General features: G+C 56.8%; 3 protein-coding genes across 5 annotated transcripts in view; 2 read left to right on the forward strand and 1 right to left on the reverse strand.

The window, feature by feature from the left end:
* The first annotated feature begins 2,359 nt into the window (after nucleotides 1–2,359).
* DNASE2 (deoxyribonuclease 2, lysosomal) lies at nucleotides 2,360–6,234 on the forward strand. Of its 2 annotated transcripts, none has more exons than XM_007659347.3 (7): nucleotides 2,360–2,569; nucleotides 3,714–3,873; nucleotides 4,073–4,247; nucleotides 4,472–4,559; nucleotides 4,777–4,938; nucleotides 5,348–5,545; nucleotides 5,670–6,234. In XM_007659347.3, the coding sequence occupies exons 2-7, from the start codon at nucleotides 3,785–3,787 to the stop codon at nucleotides 6,002–6,004; spliced, it is 1,047 nt and encodes a 348-aa protein (XP_007657537.1). In that variant the 5' UTR covers nucleotides 2,360–2,569; nucleotides 3,714–3,784; the 3' UTR covers nucleotides 6,005–6,234. The 2 variants fall into 2 exon arrangements, with proteins under 2 accessions (XP_007657537.1, XP_001507235.1); XM_001507185.6 differs by lacking the exon at nucleotides 2,360–2,569 and adding an exon at nucleotides 3,478–3,563.
* A 2,044-nt stretch (nucleotides 6,235–8,278) lies between these two features.
* Nucleotides 8,279–10,293, forward strand: LOC114807318 (nuclear factor interleukin-3-regulated protein-like). Its single transcript, XM_039910584.1, has 2 exons — nucleotides 8,279–8,366; nucleotides 9,414–10,293. Exon 2 carries the CDS (start codon nucleotides 9,444–9,446, stop codon nucleotides 10,179–10,181), a length of 738 nt encoding a protein of 245 aa, XP_039766518.1. The 5' UTR covers nucleotides 8,279–8,366; nucleotides 9,414–9,443; the 3' UTR covers nucleotides 10,182–10,293.
* A 5,009-nt stretch (nucleotides 10,294–15,302) lies between these two features.
* Nucleotides 15,303–17,235, reverse strand: part of MAST1 (microtubule associated serine/threonine kinase 1) — a 35,432-nt gene continuing 33,499 nt past the window's right edge. For both annotated transcript variants that reach the window (XM_029053430.2, XM_029053429.2), the window contains one exon: nucleotides 15,303–16,881. In XM_029053430.2, coding sequence (XP_028909263.1) covers nucleotides 15,551–16,881 — 1,331 coding nt within the window. In that variant the 3' untranslated portion in view covers nucleotides 15,303–15,550. The remainder of the gene's footprint in view (nucleotides 16,882–17,235) is intronic.

The following is a 17,235-nucleotide window of genomic DNA, read 5'->3' on the forward strand; positions in this document are numbered from 1 at the left end:
GCCTTTTTCACCTTCCTTCTCTCCTCCTCTACAATGATCCTTGAGGACTTCAATCTCTATTTGAACGTTCTTGACAACACCCCCAGCCACCTGCTTCCTCTCATTCCTCGACTCCACTGACCTCCTGCACCAACCTACCTCACCCTCTTCAGCAACTTGGACACCCCCTGGATTTCATTACCACTAGTTATTATACCATTTCTAACCTCACCAACTCTGATATCCCTCTCTCCAACCACAATCTTCTAACCTTCCTACTCTCCCATGCACACTCCCTTGCAAAGCTATTCTTTCCCCCCTAAAGGAGACTTCCGACCTCTTGAACAATTCCAATGTATCCCAAGCCGTCGTATCCCACTAGAGCTCCCTACCCAACCTTTCCTCTTTTGATGCACAAATCCATGCCCTCAACTCCACCCTCTCTGCCAAACTCACCTCCCTCACCCTCATGTCCCTTTAATAATTATGGTATTTCTTAAACGCTTACTATGTGTCAAGCACTGTTCTAAGCGCTGGGGTAGATACAAGGATATCAGATTGTCCCACGTGGGGCTCACAGTCTTAATCCCCATTTTACAGATGAGGGAACTGAGGCAAAGAGAAGTTAAATGACTTGCCCAAAGTCACACAGCTGACAAGTGGCGGATCCGGGATTCAAACCCACGACCTCTGACTCCTAAGCCCGTGCTCTTTTCACTAAGCCATGCTGCCCTTTCAATCTCGCACCAACATCCCCCAACTCAAGATCACCTTCACAGCACGCTTCCTCCACTCCCGCGCTCACGTCACAAAGAGCTGCTGGCAGAAATACAGGCACCAGGCCGACTTCACCTGCTTTAACTTTGCCCTCTCTTCCTCTCAGAAACAGGAAACCTGCAGGACGCAGTCTTTGCTGACCAGTCAATCAGGTTTAGGGGCCATACCTGACAATTTCACAGAGAGATTAGAGTGCTGATGGGTGATGGAAAAGGGAAATGGCCCTGCATTAGAAGCTCTCAGTGGGCCTGGACCCAAAGATAGAGGCTGGGGAGACCCAGCTGGGTTAAGGGTTGAATGATTCTGAGTGGGCCAAAGGGTTTCTCCCTCAAGTCCTGCCCAACCACTTGCAATGTTGCTTTTGGGACTCTCTTCTGCTTTCATGGACTGACTCCGCGGAAAGGGTGGGGTCAAACCCTGAAAGGTGCTTCTCACTGAGGTCTTCATGATCTATTTTTATATTGTTATATTGTACTCTCCCAAGCACTTAGTACAGTGCTCTGCACACAGTAAGCGCTCAATAAATATGAATGACTGGCTGACTGACTTTCCAGGCTGGAAGATTGAACTTAGTCAATCAATGGTGTTTATTGAGAAAATTAAGCAGCACAGCCTGGTGGAAAGAATATAGTCCTGGAAGTCTGAGGGCCTGGGTTCTAATTCCGGCTCTGCCACTTGTCTGCTGTGTGCCCTTGTACAAGTCACTTAACTTCCCTGTGCCTCAGTACCCTCAACTGCAAAATGGAGATTCAATGTCTGTTCTCCTACTTAGACTGTGAGCCCCATGTCAGAACTGATTATTTTGTACCAATCCCAGAGCTTAGTACAGTGCCTGGCACATAGAGCTTAACAAATATTATTATTGTTAATAATAATAATAGGCATAGTGGCATTACGATTACCCTGTATCTACCCCAGTGCTTAGAACAGTGCTCTGCACATAGTAAGCACTTAATACCCACATTATTATTATAAGATGCACCCACATGGCCTAGTGGGTAAAGCAAGGAGCCTGAGAGTCCGAAGGTCATGGGTTCTAATCCCAACTCTGCCACTTGTCTGCTGTGTGACCTTGGGCAAATCACTTAACATCTCCGTGCCTTCATTAACATCTGTAAAATGGGGATTGAGACTGCGTGCCCCACGTGGGACGAGGACTGTGTCCAGGCTGATTTGCTTGTATCCACCCCAGCGCTTAGTACAGCGCCTGGCACATGGTAAACGCTTAACAAATCCCACATTTATTAAGATGAGTACATACATGCTATGGGCGTGGGAGATCAAAGTGCATATGGCGTACGAATCTTAGTACAAAGGTGACACTGTAAGGAGGGAAAATAACGTGGCCAAATCCCAATCTTCAGGCAGGTCGGCTACTTGAAAAGCCACTGGCGGAGCCCCTTTTGGGCTTCCGGGTTTACCGGATTGGCGAACCAACATTTTTAATATTTGCTTCCTCGACACACGCGCTCACTCCCTTTCTCTCCCCCTGGCGCGCGCTCGCGCGCACTCTTCCCCACCCCCAGACACGCGCGCATGCTCGTTCTCTCCCCCTCGCCCCTGGCGCGCGCGCGCTCTTCCCCCGCCCCTGACGCGCGCGCGCGCGCGCTCTCCCCTATTTCCCCCCAGTCCGTCTTTCCCTTTCTGTTCCTCCCTTCTCCCCTGAGGGGTCCAGATTTCTGGAGAGTTGCCTGTTTCTATGCCCAGAGTGGAAGAAAAAAGTGGAAGGGCGGGAGAAGAGCCGGTCCCCCGGCGGAAGGGGCGGGACTCCGCCGAATCGGAGGAGTGAGCGCTCACGCCTGGCCTGGGAGAGGTAAGAGAGTCATTTCCTGTTAGCCTGAAAGGGAGGAAAGGATGCTGAGAGTGGTGGTGGTGGAATTCAGGAAGGTGAGAGGTTCCCCCTCCTCTCAGTGGGAAGCAGCCTGACAAGAGCCCGGGCTTGGAAGTTAGAGGTCGTGGGTTCTAATCCCGACTCTGCCACTTGTCTGCTGTGTGACCTTGGGCCAGTCACTTCTCTGGGCCTCAGTTCCCTCATCTGTAAAATGGGGATGAAGACTGCGAGCCTCACATGGGACAACCTGATAAGCTTGTATCTACCCCAGCGGTTAGAATGGTGCTTGGCACATAGTAGGCGCTTATCAAATACCATCATCATCATCACTGTTCTAAGTGCTGGGATAGATACAAGGTTATCAGGTTGTTCCACTCGGGGCTCAAAGTCTTAATCCCCATTTTACAGATGAGGTAACTGAGGCAAGGAGAAGTTAAGTGACTTGCCCAAAGTCACGCAGCTGACAAGTGGCAGAGCCGGGATTAGAACTCACGACTTCTGACTCCCAAGACAGGGGTCTGTCTATTATTGATGTCTGTCTCCCCACCTCTAGACTGGAAGGTCGTTGTGGGCAGGGAAAGTGTTTATGGTTGTATTCTCCCAACTGCTTTGTGCTCTGTACACTCTAAGCGCTCAATAAATATGATTGAATACTGGTGGCAGCTTCTTCCAAAGAGGTGGCCACAGAGCATGTCGATCAGAGTGGCAAAAGAGAAAACATGCCTGCTAGGATGGACCGAGCCCCTTTATTCCCTGCCTGTGCTCAAGACCCCTCGTACAGTCATCAGGACTTCCTCTTTCTGGGGCCACTGGCATGTGAGCACATGTGACTTAGTAGGTCCTCTTCGTAGGGGAAGTGAAAAAGGAGAAGAGCCACACAGAGAAAGGAGGCTACAGCTCACTGCACCAGCTTGGGTCCCTGCAGCCTTCTAGGGAGCTGTGTGTTCAAGGGGTTTTGAATGCTAAACGGAGTGAGGTGCGGGTTTAACCCACAAATCTGCATCCTTAGCCCTCCCTCCACCCCAGCCTAAAGCTGAAGTCCTAGAGATTTCCTTGCCCTGGGTTCCCAGGGTTGGCAGAATCAGCCTGTGCTCCAGCCTGACTGTGATGATCTGATGTATTCTAGGAAGGATTCGGCCCGCTTCGTCCCCATTTCCCAGGATCAGGGACACCACGAGCCCCCAATCCTCATCCACCATGGTTATCCTCCTTCTCCTGGCAGCAATGTTGCCTGGGGCGGCCACTGTTATCTCCTGCTACGGGGACACTGGCAAGCCTGTTGACTGGTGAGTGTACCCTTGAGGCTGTCATGCCTCTACTCCTCCCCTCATATCCTGGGCATCACATTAAGACCGGTGTGGGCTCCAAAACATTAATGGACCACTGGCCCCGGGGGTGGATGAGGCGTTGTCTTTCCCAAGCACCCTTTCCCTGCAACTCTCTCCCCACTTTTTAGCTTCCAGACCAATCCCTCTCTCCTCCCAGGTTTGCTGTGTACAAGCTGCCCGAGTTGCCCGATTCCCGAGCGAGGAGTGGAATGAGCTACATGTATCTGGACGGCAAGACCGAGGGCTGGCGGGAGGGCACCGGACTCATCAATAGCACCCAAGGAGCCGTGGGGCGCACTCTGCAACCGCTGTATCGGGGCAATGCCAGCCAGGTGAGGCTGGTGAAACGGGTGGGGAGAGAGGGGAAGAAGAGATGGGGACAGAGTAGAACCTTTCCTTGGACTCTGACCTTGGCCCTGGGAACAGAACAAGACCCCGTTGCCAACTCCTGTCCAGGCACCTCTTCTGTTGTCAGGGGAAGTATTCCTCTTCAATCATCCGATAATTGTCCCCTTTTGTCCCCTCTGGTCACATTCCCTCCCGTCCACCCCCTCAGTGTGACGGGCTGGCCTTTCTGCTCTACAATGACCAGCCACCCAAGGGCAGCGGTGTCAAAGATAAAGCCTCTCGTGGGCACACGAAAGGTAATCAATCAATGGTATTTATTGAGCTCTTACTGTGAGCGGAGCACTGTACTAAGTGCTTGGGAGTTAGACACGATCCCTGCCCTCAAGGAATTTAAGGCTCCATATGGCCTGGAAGCGGGTGGGGGCTTCAGATCCGGGCTGACCCTCCCTCCAGTAACGCATGTCTCCCCTGAAAAAAAAACAAAACCTAACTCTGTCTATGCCTCTCCATCAGGAGTGTTACTGCTGGATAAGGATGGAGGCTTTTGGATGATCCACAGCACCCCTCACTTTCCCCCGCCCGCCAGCACCACCTATTCGTGGCCCGACACAGCCCGACCCAAGGGCCAGAGTTTCCTATGTGTTTCCTTCAGCTACTCCCAGTTCCAGGAGATCGGTGATGGGGCGCGGGCTGCTGGGGAAGGAGAGGGAGGCCTAGAGGGGTGGGATGATGGGGCCAGGAGAAGGTAGGTGCAGCAGAGGGGAGTCCAGGGCTGTGGAAAGAGGGAGGCAACTCTGTGGGCATGGGAGACTGAAGGGGTTGGGAAGCTACTGGGCCTGGAGGCATAGCTGGGAGAGCAGAATTTGGGTGAGGAGTAACGCCAGGGCTAGGAGGGGTACCTGGGAGAGCTGAAATACCATCATCATCATCATCATCATTATTACTAGCAATAATAATAATTTGGAAGGTAGAAAGGTCCAGGGTTGGGAGGAGGAGCGGGGGAGCGGGAAGAGCAGTTTGGAGGGAAGAGAGAGCAAGGTAGGAAGGGCTCTGATCTAACTCTACCCACTTCCTTCTCCCCCAGGGAAACAGCTGGCTTACACCTTCCCTCTGGTGTACAACTACTCAGTAGAAGGGACCTTTGCTCAGGACCTTCCTGAGCTGTTGGCTGCCTCCCAGGGTCATCATGTGAAAAGCGCCCCGTGGAACCGCAGCGTGGCACTCACTTCCTCTAGCGGGGAGGTCTTCTTCAGCTTTGCCAAATTTGGTGCCTTTGCAGATGGTGAGGCCCGGTCAGCTTGGGTAGCGGGGGCGGTTAGGGTGTGGGGGGCAGCAGCAAGATGGGGCTCGGGGAATCAGCTTCTTCCCCTGATTCCTCCCCCTGCCCCTCTCCCCACTTTCTGCAGACCTCTATTCAGGCTGGCTGGCCTCAGCCCTGGGCAGCGACTTGGATGTCCAGTTCTGGCCCAACTCACCCGGAGTGCTGCCCTCCAACTGCTCAGGGCCTTTCCGGGTGCTGAATGTGGTGCACACAGCCTTCCCTCCGCCCGCTGGCCCGACCTTCAGTGCCACCCTGGATCACTCCAAGTGGTGCGTGGCAGCGAGGGGCCCCTGGACCTGCGTGGGAGACATGAACCGGAACCAGGGCGAGGAGCACCGGGGCGGGGGAATTCTCTGCTCCCGCTTACCTGCCCTCTGGAAGGCCTTCCAGCCCCTAGTGCAAAAATGCCAACCCTGCTAGCCAATCTCAGTGCCCAGGCAAGAAAGGGGGCTCGTGCAGCTCAGTGCCAAGGTGCCCTCCAACTTCACTGTGTTGCCTGGTTGCTCCGCCCAGGAGCCCCCAGAGTGGGTGAGACCTCTAAGGATCCAGCCGAAGCAGACCTCGTGGGTTGGGATACAAGCTTTCAGGGCCCAACAGGAAACTCTGAAAAGAAATAAACTCTGCCAAGGGAATAAAAGGCTTTGGCAGTGTGTGTTCGTGTTTGTTCGGTGCAGCCAGAGCTGGGTTGAGGTGACGGAAGGCTAGAACAAGCAGACCTGATGCCTGGGGTGAACTGAGACTGACTTTAGTCTTGGGAGGATGGGTATTCCCTAAAATCTTGGCCAGGCAAGAAGAAGGGGCACAACCCAAGACTCCCACCTCCCTCCTCTGCCTTTTTTTATGCTCTGGGCCCAGGGATGGCAGTGACCTGAGCCTGGTCCTGTTGCTAAGCAACCAGCCTGTTCACTGATCTACTTTTTTGCCACCCAGAAAGGGATTCTAGGAATTCCTGGACTTCCCTGAAGAAACCTGAACAGAGGTTGGGGGAGGGGGTGTGGGGGGGTGGGGGCTAGGTAGGGGCTACTAGGGGACAGGAGGTCTCTCTCCATCTCCCATGTTCGGCGTCTCCCCAGCCCCAGGGGGGACCCCATAGCTCTAGTTCCCCTTCCCTTTTCTAGATCTTTATTGCTCCATCCCCGCCCACCTTCCTAGAAGGACCAAGGGAATGGGTCAGAAAGACCGGGGGGTCTGAAGTCAGGGAGCTGGGGGTGGGGGGAGCCATGGGTTATAAATATCCAAGCAGAGAACATTCTGTCCTCACAGAGCTGCCACCACTGTTATGCAATCTGGTGTCCTCCCAGTCTTGTCCAAACAGGCCTTGGGCCCCAGAAGCCTTCCATTCCAGCTCCCCTCTACTCCAAGACTTTCCTAACTTTTTCTACATTCCAGCGGGGCTTCATTTTTCTTCACTCTGGATTTGCCTTGCCACAGTCTTGGTGGCAGAGGGCCTGGGGGTTGGGGGTAGGATGGGGTCAATCTGACACTTGGGTCCAGTCCCGGTCCCTGGAGCAGGATCAGGGGATGAAAATCCGGGTGTGAGTGGCAAAACTGAGCATCTGGGTTCCCTGGCCATGCCTGCTACTCTCCCCTTTCTCTCGAGAGACACTTAGAGAAACAAATGTCTCAGGTATTAAACATTGGGCACTTCAAAGCCCATGTTTCTCCCTTCTTTGCCATCCCTCCTCTCACTACACCCTAAATCCAACTTCTTTTCCCCTTTCTCCACGCCTTCCCAGGAGTGGTTTACCCCTAGGAATATAACCCTTGCCAGGCACTCCCCTCCCATTATATAACTGGTTGTGTAACTGCCCCTCCCACCCAGATTCCGGACCTTGGAGGAACATCAACTTGTTGCCATGGCAGTGGCTGATTGCTCTGGGGGGAGGGAAGGAGCGGGGGGGGGGGGGGAGCGGGGGAGGGTCGGCGACAGGTACTGCTCCATATGCCAGGGCAGGAAGTGAGCGGGTGTCTTGCCACCTCTTCGGACCGTCCCCCAGAGCCTCCCCGCCCCTCCCCCACACACACCTCAATTTAAGGGTGGGAAAACCGAGGGCCGACCTTGGGGGCGAGACTGGCCCAGGCTCACATAGGCCCTCCCAAACTCCTCCTGATCATGGCTCATGAGGAGATGAGCCCGCGACCCCCCATCCCTCCCCAACACACACACACACACACACACACACACTCAGCTAGTGTTCTTGCAGGAGGTGAAGAGCAGCCCAAGGGGAGGAAAAGGCGAGAGAGGGAGCGGCAGACAAAAAAAGTGGACGGTAAAACAGGTAGCGAGGAAAATGAAAGAGAGAAGGGCGCAGAGCGGGAGCTCCGGGAAGCAGCGTGGCTCATTGGAAAGAGCACGGGCTTTGGAGTCAGGGCTCATGAGTTCGAATCCCAGCTCTGCCACTTGTCAGCTGTGTGACTGTGGGCAAGTCACTTCACTTCTCTGTGCCTCAGTTCCCTCATCTGTAAAATGGGGATTAAGACTGTGAGCCCCACGTGGGACAACCTGATTCCCCTGTGTCTACCCCAGCGCTTAGAACAGTGCTCGGCACATAGTAAGCGCTTAACAAATACCAACATTATTATCCGGTGACCGAGAGGAGGGGGAAGGGGCGTAACCCGAGCAAGGGCCCGGCTCTTCTCCCGCCCTCCCCGGGCGGGCGGCCTGTGAGTGACAGGGGGCGGGACGGGGTTACACTGGGTGAGCGCAGATCCCCGGCTGAACCCGGCCAGAAGCGGCAGGGCGGACGGACTCGAGCGGGAACCGAGAGGTGCCCCGAGGCCGGTGAGCTCAACCGGTAACCCTCTGCCCCGGTAAGAGCAGCGGAAGGGTAGATCACCGGTCCGGACCTCTGGCTGTGGCTTTAACCTCTAACGACGGTGGGGTCTGCGGAGCGGGGGGGTGACCCGCGTTTGGGGCTGTCGGCCTCTTGGCGTTGAGGGCTGCGTGACGGTGTACCTGCGCTCTGGGGATGCGTGCGACAGTCTTTTTGAGCGCAGTAGGTCAGAGTGTGGAAGACCGTTTCTCTTTTTGACGTTTCGGGAGTAGGTCGACGTCTCCTGTCGAAGGTGTCTGGCAGAACAGTGCCTCGGAGTGTGTACGTGCGTGCGCGTGTGTGTTTTCTCGGGGCAAGGTTGTGGAAGGGTGGTCAGGACTCCCTGTCCTGGGCTGGAACGTCCTGGTCGATAGTGGGAGGAGGGGAAAGAGAGAGAAATAGCCGGGGACGGGACAGAGAGCAGCGGGCTAGTACCGGGGGTGGGGGGAGGTCACGAGTTCAATATCCAAGGTGAAGAGGGGGAGGAAATGAAATCTGGGGTGAGGGGGCTGGGGCCCAGAAGGGTGGGGGACAGGAAGGGGGTGGCGGAGGGAGACAGCAACAGTCCAGGAGTGGGAGGGACTAATTACCCTTAGTGGGTGGAGAGGAGAGGTGAGGTCCACAGGCGGTTTGGGGGAAAGAGAAGTGGGGTAAGGAAAATTGAGGTCTGGGAACTGGGGGTGAGGAGGGGTCCGTAGTCTCAGGAGAGTGGGGGTGAGGGAACTGAGAGCCAAAGGGGGCAGGAGGGCTGAAATGTAGCCCCCAGAGGAGGAAGGAGATACTGGGGCGGGGGGAGGTTGGGGGGGGGGAACTGTGGGGAGTGGGGGGCGTCGAATGCAGAGGGTTCCCCTAGACTGTCAGCTCCTCGCGGCGGACAGGGATCGGTTCTCCCCACTCTGTTGCGTACTACTCTCCCAAGCGCTTAGTACAGTGCCCCACACTCAGTAAGTGCTCCGATAAGTACCATCGATTGATTGATTGATTTCCCCTGACCACTCTCCCTCCTCCTCTTCCAGTCCCCTGACCTTTCTTCCATAAGTGTCAGCATGGCAGAGCCCGGCCCCTCAGAGCCTCCAGGTCTGCAGACACCTGGGGCCTGCTTCACCAAAGAGGAGGCACCGTCCCCGCTGAGCCCCCACGGTTTGCGGCCCCAGTCTCTGCCTGCAGGCCCCGCCAGGCCACCACCCGCCTCGGCCCTGAGGCGCAAACGCAAGTTCACCCCGGAAGAGAAGAAAGACGAAGGCTACTGGGATCGGCGAAAGAAGAACAACGAGGCCGCTAAGCGCTCACGGGAGAAGCGGCGGGTTAATGACTTGGTCCTGGAGCAGCGGGTCATGACCCTTCTGGAAGAGAACGCCCAACTTCGGGCCGAGCTGCTGGCCCTCAAGTTTCGCTTCGGTCTCCTGGGTGAGGATCCACCACCCCCCTGCTGCCCAGAGCTGTCTATCTTCTCCGAGGACTCGGGCTTTTCTGCTCCCGGCAGTCCTGAGCTGGCAGAGTCACTTGGTGAAATGGGCAGTGCCCGCTCAGAAGCCAGAAGCCTCCTGCCCCACAAGCTGAGGTTCAAAGCCGCTTCAGAGCCTGAGGAACCCGGAGCTGAAGGGAGTGACCGCCTAGTGGGACGAGCCAGTGGGGTGCCCCTGTTGGCCTGGCACGGCCCACCATGCCCTCCGACGCCTACCTCAGCGAACAGCAGCCTCCACACCCAGCTTGCGTCTCTCTCAGCTGAAGTGGCCCAACTCAAGAGACTCTTCTCAGAGCAAATCCTGGCCAAGATGATATGAGGGCTAAGGGAGTCGGAGGATGGGGAGAAAAGAGGAGAGAGGACACGAGCTGTGCCTATCCTTCAGTGCCTGTTTGTACCTATGGGACTGAGAATAAAATGTGTTTCCTGCAGTGCCTCTCCTTCCCCCACCACCCCCGACCCCACCCCGTGCAGTAACTGTCTTCTATTTTACAGAGCTCCCAGGACCAAGTCTCCCTGGGCGAAGTTTCTGTTCCCCAGGCTCACTATGCTTTACTGGAGCAAGTGGGAGTACCCAGTGGCAGAGGGTGGCTTCCAGATCTATATGGGCCAAAGTTCCCACTGAACTCCATGCTACCCAAAGGGCGGAGGAGTCAAGAAAGGGCATCCCCGGAAAGGCGTGGAGTCCCAAACTAACCACAAGGTGGCAGCAGAACCCCACAGTGCTCTCTGCAGACCATCCAGGCACGTAGTCATCCTCTTGAGGGCGCTCTGTATCTTGGGCTTAATAGGTAATAATAATAATTGTGGAATTTGTTAAGCGCTTACTATGTGTCAAGCATTGTACTAAGCGTTGGGGTAGATACTAGATCATCCGGTCTCCCATGGGGCTCACAGTCTAAGTTATAATAATAATGTTGGTATTTGTTAAGCGCTTACTACGTGCAGAGCACTGTTCTAAGCGCTGGGGGAGATACAGGGGAATCAGGTTGTCCCACGTGGGGCTCACAGACTTCATCCCCATTTTACAGATGAGGTATCTGAGGCACAGAGAAGTGAAGTGACTTGCCCACAGTCACCCAGCTGACAAGTGGCGCAGTCGGCATTCGAACCCATGACCTCTGACTCCCAAGCCCGGGCTCTTTCCACTGAGCCACGCTGCTTCAAGTTGCAGGTGAGGGTACTGAAGCACAGAGAAGTGAAGTGACTTGCTCAAGGTCACACAACAGCCAGGTGGAGGAGGCGGAATTAGAACCCAAGCCCTCTAACTCCCAGGCCTGTGGTCTTTCCACTGGACCATGCTGCTTCTCTAGTAGGCGCTCAAACAAATAAAATGGTGATGGAGATGAAGTGAGACACAGAGCAGACAATGCACAGATCTGAAGGCCAAGGCCCTTTACCCAAGGGGGTGGGGACATCGCCCAGGGATTGGGGTGCCAAGCTTGGGGCCACACTACTGAGTGCTCCCTGTGGACATCACACTAGGCCCAGGAGTGACCAGAGAGGGTCTGGGGTTTCTTTCCTCTCCCAAATCTCTCAGAGGAGTAGGGGCAGGAGGGGTTAGAGAGTTTAAGGGCTAAACCAGTTTCTCCCCTTAGTCTTCTGGGAAGGAACAGCTCTCAGAACAAGGAGACCCCTGTTCCTTCAGATCCCACTATCCCAGAGAGGGGAGGGATGAAGAAGCAGAGAGATGAAAGGAGAGGGAAAAGGATGAAAGTTGGAGAGAAGCAGGAGAGGAAGGCAATGCTAAGTGAATGAATGGCCTCTGTCCCAGTCCAAACCTCCCACCCCGTTTTTTTTTTTCAGATGCCCTCAGGCCCTTGCTTCCCTACTGCCTCCTCCCTAGCTCAGATCTCCAGCTCTCAGGGTCCACCTTTCTCCCCACCACAAAACGGTGTGGCCTGAGAAGAATGAGAAGCAGCAGGGCCTAGTGGATAGAGCCTGGGCCTGGAAGTCAGAGGACCTGGGTTCTAATCCCAACTCCGCCACTTGTCTGCTGTGTGACCTTAGGCAAGTCACTTCACTTCTCTGTGCCTCAGTGACCTCATCTGTAAAATGGGGACTAAGACTGTGAGTTCCATGTGGGACATGGACTGTGTCCAACCTGATTATCTTGTATCTATCCCAGCACTTCTGCCTGCCACATCATGTTTAATAAATACCATAAAAAAAATAGGAGGCGGTCAAAGCTGGTTATGCAACTAGTTGCCTGTTAACACATATCATCTCCCACCCCCAGTCCCACAGCAAAAGCCGCCACACCACTGTGCCGTCACTCCTGACCTCGAGCACTGCTCCCCTTGTATTGATTTCAAGTTGCGAGGGAGAAAATGGGGGACTTTGTCCTCCCTTCTTTTAATTTTTTAAGATATTTGTTAAGTGCTTACTACATATCAAACACTGTACTAGGCACCAGGGAAGATACAAGACAGGTGGGACACAGTCCATGTCCCACCTAGGGCTCAGTCAATTCCCAATTTACAGATAGCAGTTAATCAGGTTGGACACAATCGCCATCCCACAGAAGACACACAGTCTTGATCCCCATTTTACAGATGAGGGAACTGAGGCCCAGAGAAGTTAAGCGACTTGCCCAAGATCACACAGCAGACAAGTGGCAGAGCCTGGGATGAAAACCCAGGTCCATCTAACTCCCAGGCCCATGCTCTATCCATTAGGCCATGCTTCTTCTCTCCCTACTCTCTCTATTTCTTCTTCCCCCAGCACAAGATGGGCAGCTGCCCTCTGAATTGCTTAGATCTGAACCGCCTAGCTCAACCTTCTTCCCTCTGCTCTCTCCCCTGTTTCCTTTTCTGTAGCTTTCACTCCGTTCCTCTACCGTCACTGCAAAGGGGTCTGGCACTACCCCCCGACTCGCCGAGAGCCAATGATGGTGCCAGCTTGAACCGCAAGTACTTACCTGTTGACAAGGAGCCTCTGGGCTTGGGCCAAAGTTTCGCCGGCTGATGCCAGAGGAAGAAGTCACCTGGGGCACATCTGGAGGTTTCCAGGAAAGCAGGGTGACTAGAATGGGCTGGGAGCACTGGGTCCCAGAGAAACTGAGGAGCTGAACTCAGGAAAATTTGCCCAGGAAACTTAGGGAAGAGATGGCAGGCTCAAATGTCCCTCCTTTCGGGAAACCTGGATACCCCCAACTGTAGAGCAAGGGAAGGTCCCAGACTCCCCCTCTTCCTCTCAGGTCCATGGCCATGCCACACAAATCCAACTCTCTTCATAGTCCTCCAACCAGAATCTAGGCAATGCCCACAGGGTGGATGGCACAGCTGAAGCCAAAACTTACCCTTGACTGGAGGGAGCCAACCAGCCGCCCTAGCTGCCGGGTTTTGCCAAGCTTGACTACCTGATACCAATCTAGGGACCTGAGGGCAAGATAGGTACCAGCTGCTGGCACTGGAAGTGGGTGTTCATCACTGAGAAGCATGACAGTTACTTAGGGAAGTGGTGCAAGAACAAGGCTGCTAAAGGCTTGTGGGGAAAATATCCGGCCAGGACCTGGGGCTCAGAGTCAACTTCAGACATCCAGCTGCCTTGAGGCGGGGCCAAAACATCCCCCCACACACACACATTGTGCATGGTTATCACGTCATCCTGGGCACAAAGCACAATATGCCAGCATTCTGTCATGCTGCACCCGCAACACGACGTCATATGCAACATTTTGCAGAAGCTCCTTTCTCCACCAGCATCCCAGGCAGCTCAGTTCCTAGGCCCTGACTTACACCCCACCGCCATCTTTGAGAAGGGCAGCACCGTGGCCATCTTTGAGAGAAGCCATGTGGTGGCCATCTTTGGGAGGTCTGGTGAAGCCGCTCCTGCCACACCTAGCCCTGAGGCGACACCTTACTTTGTTCATCATCCGAATCTGGCCCCGCTGGTGTTAGTGGACGCAAGCACTGTGCAAGGAGAATGCCCACTTTACCTCAATCTGCCCTTGGGACCCAGCAGTGCTGCTTTTGGAATGGGGAGTAGCAAGTTAGCAGTTCGGAGTACCCCCATTCTCCGGCACAGGCACTCCAAGCACGAGGTACTCATTCCGCAAGCCTCACTCGCTGACACATCTAATGGCTCCTCATCCCAGAGCAGCCTCAGTGGAATAACCACCACCGGGCACTGAACTGCTATTTGGGTGCCAGGGGCCTGGTCGCTATGCCACCTCAGGGCCACCCAATGTCCATTTTCCAGTAGCTAGAGAGTTGAAAATACATGTGGCATTTGTCAAGCGCTTACTAGGTGCCAAACGTACTAGGTGCCTAAGCACTGGGGTAGATACAAGATGATCAGGTCAGGCACAGTCCCTGTCCCACGTGGGGCTCACAATCTAAGAAGGGAGAACAGGTATTGAATCCCCATGTTACAAATGAGGAAACTGAGACCCAGAGAGGTGAAGTGATTTGCCCAAGGTCACCCTGCAGACAAGCGGCAGATCTGGGATTAGAACCCAGGTCCTCTGACTCCCAAGCCCATGTTCTTTTCACTAGATTGGACTCCATAGGGTGGCACTCCCCCCTCACCCGTCCATTCGAGTGAGGAGAGTGTTTCCCGGCTCAAAGGGCCCAGCTAGGAGGTATCTACAAAAGCCAGGGTGTCCTGGGTGTTTGCCCGACCCCACAAAGGCCTGGCAACTGCAGTGGAGCCTGGGCTGACTTCCAAGGAACCTGACAGATGCCAGGGAAAGGTGGCGCTGGTCCAGCAGGCACTGCACTTCCACGGCCTCTCCAGGGACAGCTCAAGTTGCCCCAGGATGGGTTGGTACCAGAGATGCCCTCCCAACAAGTAGCTGAGACTTGTGCCAAGCGATGCCAATCAGTGGGGAAAGGGCACAGAGCAACGATCAGGCTGCAGCACCGCCTCTGGAGTTCCTAGAATCCCAGATGAGGGATGGGTCGAAGGGAAGATCCCTAAGAGGGACTGATACTCCAGGAGGGATGGAGAGACCCATTGATCTTTCTCTTTCCCCCCAAGCTCGGCAACTTCAGGGAGCCCCCTCCCCAACCAGCTCCCCCCTCAGCAAAATACCGGACGCGTGGGCCGGTGCATCCGGGGTCCGGGCAGGTACCGGGATCGAGCCCGGAGGAGACTCCATCTCCCCTCTCTCCCTATCCTGGTCCTAGGGCTGAGGCTCGACCGGTCCAGCGGGAAAACTGGTGGAGGGGTTGCAGTCACCCTATGCTCCTGAGGTCACGCGAGGAGGCCCGGCCCTCGTCCGAGCCGCCTGGACCGTCAGGGCTGCCTGGACAGAAGGGTCGCGCTCCCCCTTTCCAGCATGGCCGCCGAGGGGCCTGCGTTCCCCGTCCGAGCCCAGACCCACCCGGGTCCCATGGGCTGGGGGCCGGACCCCTCGGGGTTCCCCTCCGGACCGGGACCAGAAGGGTCCTCCCCTCCGGAGATGGGGCCCGGCGCTTCAGTATTAACCCTTCCGTGCGCATCACGTTCTTTATTTATATGTGTACATATGTATACAATCTGCTGTACAGAGGTGGCAGGGCCTGCTCATGGGACTCGGCGCCGTGATGCTCCCCCGACTGCTTATTTACATCTTGGGGGGACGGGGTGGGGGACGGGGCGCGGGGTTCAAGATACGAGGAGCAGAGTCGGGGTAGGTCGCTTGGCCTTACTTGTCTCCCCGCTTTCTCCTTGGGGTGAGGCGGCTGTCAGGCCCAGCTCTCCTCAGTGGGCAGCTCCCTTTTTGGCCAAACCCGGGGCGGGCATGACCTCGAGGGGGCAGCGGGCAGGCAGCCCCAGCTCGCTCTTGACGCCCAGGGCGGGGACGGCTCCGTGGCCGGGACTAGGCCCATTCTTGGCTGGGGGTGGGGGGCCGCCAGGGTCGGGGGAGAGTTTCGGAGAGGAGGGCTTGGAGCGGGGCGAGCTCAGGGTGGTACGCTCCTCCACCACCTCCACCACCCACCGCTCCCGGCAAGCTGGGCCCAGCTCCCCAGCTCCTCCACCCTCTTTGGCGGCCCTGCTCGGGGGCCCGGCCCCTTCCACCTTTGCTAGGGCCCTCCCCGGCTCCACCACAATCGGCAGGAGGGGAGGGTCGCCACCTGGACGGGGCGGGGTCCCCGCCTCGCCGGCACTGCTCCGACGGCCCGCCTCGTGCTCCTGCACGGGGCTCAGGGCCGCCTTGGCCAAGGCCCGGGCCACGCCCCCGGCCTCCTCCGTCTGCACGCCCTGGTGCCGCGTGCTCCCCAGGTCCCGCTCCAGCGTCCGGGCCGGGCCCGAGGGAGGGGGGTCATGGGCCAGGCCGGCAGACAGGGTGCAGCCCGCCCCACAGGGTTCCTGTTCCTTCCGGGCCAGCTGTGGAGGAGCCCGGCTCTGCTCCTCTGGCTCGCTCACTTGGCCCGGCTCAGCGGGGCTGGGAGAACCTCCTGGTTTCTCTTCCCTGCCTCCCTCCCCCCCGCGGGGCCCGCCGAGCAACGGGTCCCCTCCGAGGCTCAAGGGCGATTCCTGCCGGCCCAGACGCCGCATGGCCACTTGGCGGGGGACGCCAGGCGCTTCGCCAGGCAGCGGAGGTGTTTCCCCATCTAACTCTGCCAGGCTGTGCAGCGCCAGCTCCCCGTGGAAGTCCTTTCGGTGGTCAGGGTGACCCACCTCCAGGCTGTGCTTGCGCAGGGCCCCTTTCTTCTCCGGCCCCAGTGGGCACCCCAGCTTCTCCGCTGACTGGACCCGCTTGAGCAGGGGAGAGCGGGGAGGCTCGGCGCTCTTGGGCCTGGGGCGTACCACGGGCGGGGAGGAGTGAAGCTTGGCCGGGAAGCTCTGGGTGGTGTGGGAACTGCCCACCGTGTGCCCAGGCAGAGGGGGCGGGGATGACTGGGTCGGGGAAGGGGTGTGAGCCAGAGGGCTCAAGGGGATGTTGCCCGCAGACTTGCAGCGGGCAGAGCGGTACTGGCGGTGCAGTTTGGGGGACAGGCCGTGCAGGGTGCTGGGCCGGATATGATGGGAGGAGGAAGCTGGTGAGTTGGGGGTGCTGGAGCTTGGTGAGCTGCTCTGGGAGGAGGCACCTGTGGGCAGGACAGAGGAGAGGAGACGGGGGGGGGGGAGAGGGGGAGGGGGAGGGGGGCTGGGGCCGGGTGACGCCAGCCTCCCCGGGCCTCCTGCCCTTAGGCAGCACCAGTGGCCGGGTGCCCTTGTTGCCCAGGAGGGGAACGCCAGCTTCCCTAGGCCTGTACGCCTGGGCCGTATATGGGATTTCTGGGCCCGGTCAATGCCTGCTTGCCCAGGCCCCCAGAGCCATAGAGGCCGAGCAGCTGCATTCCCTCTGCCCTGTCTTCACCCAGGCTCCCGAAGTCTGAGCCTACGAGGACTTGTGACTCCTTGGGCAGACCCGGGTGGCCCTTCTGAGGGGCACCGCCTTC

Source organism: Ornithorhynchus anatinus, chromosome X2 (assembly GCF_004115215.2).
Source record: "Ornithorhynchus anatinus isolate Pmale09 chromosome X2, mOrnAna1.pri.v4, whole genome shotgun sequence".
NCBI classification, from domain to species: domain Eukaryota; kingdom Metazoa; phylum Chordata; class Mammalia; order Monotremata; family Ornithorhynchidae; genus Ornithorhynchus; species Ornithorhynchus anatinus.

Excerpts from the sequence above, each read along its gene's own strand:
- DNASE2 (XM_007659347.3), top strand. The coding sequence starts at position 3,785 with ATGGTTATCCTCCTTCTCCTGGCAGCAATGTTGCCTGGGGCGGCCACT. Across the intron at positions 3,874-4,072 it reads ACTGGCAAGCCTGTTGACTG|GTTTGCTGTGTACAAGCTGC; the intron begins GTGAGTGTACCC and ends CTCTCCTCCCAG. Across the intron at positions 4,939-5,347 it reads CTCCCAGTTCCAGGAGATCG|GGAAACAGCTGGCTTACACC; the intron begins GTGATGGGGCGC and ends CTTCTCCCCCAG.
- LOC114807318 (XM_039910584.1), top strand. The coding sequence starts at position 9,444 with ATGGCAGAGCCCGGCCCCTCAGAGCCTCCAGGTCTGCAGACACCTGGG.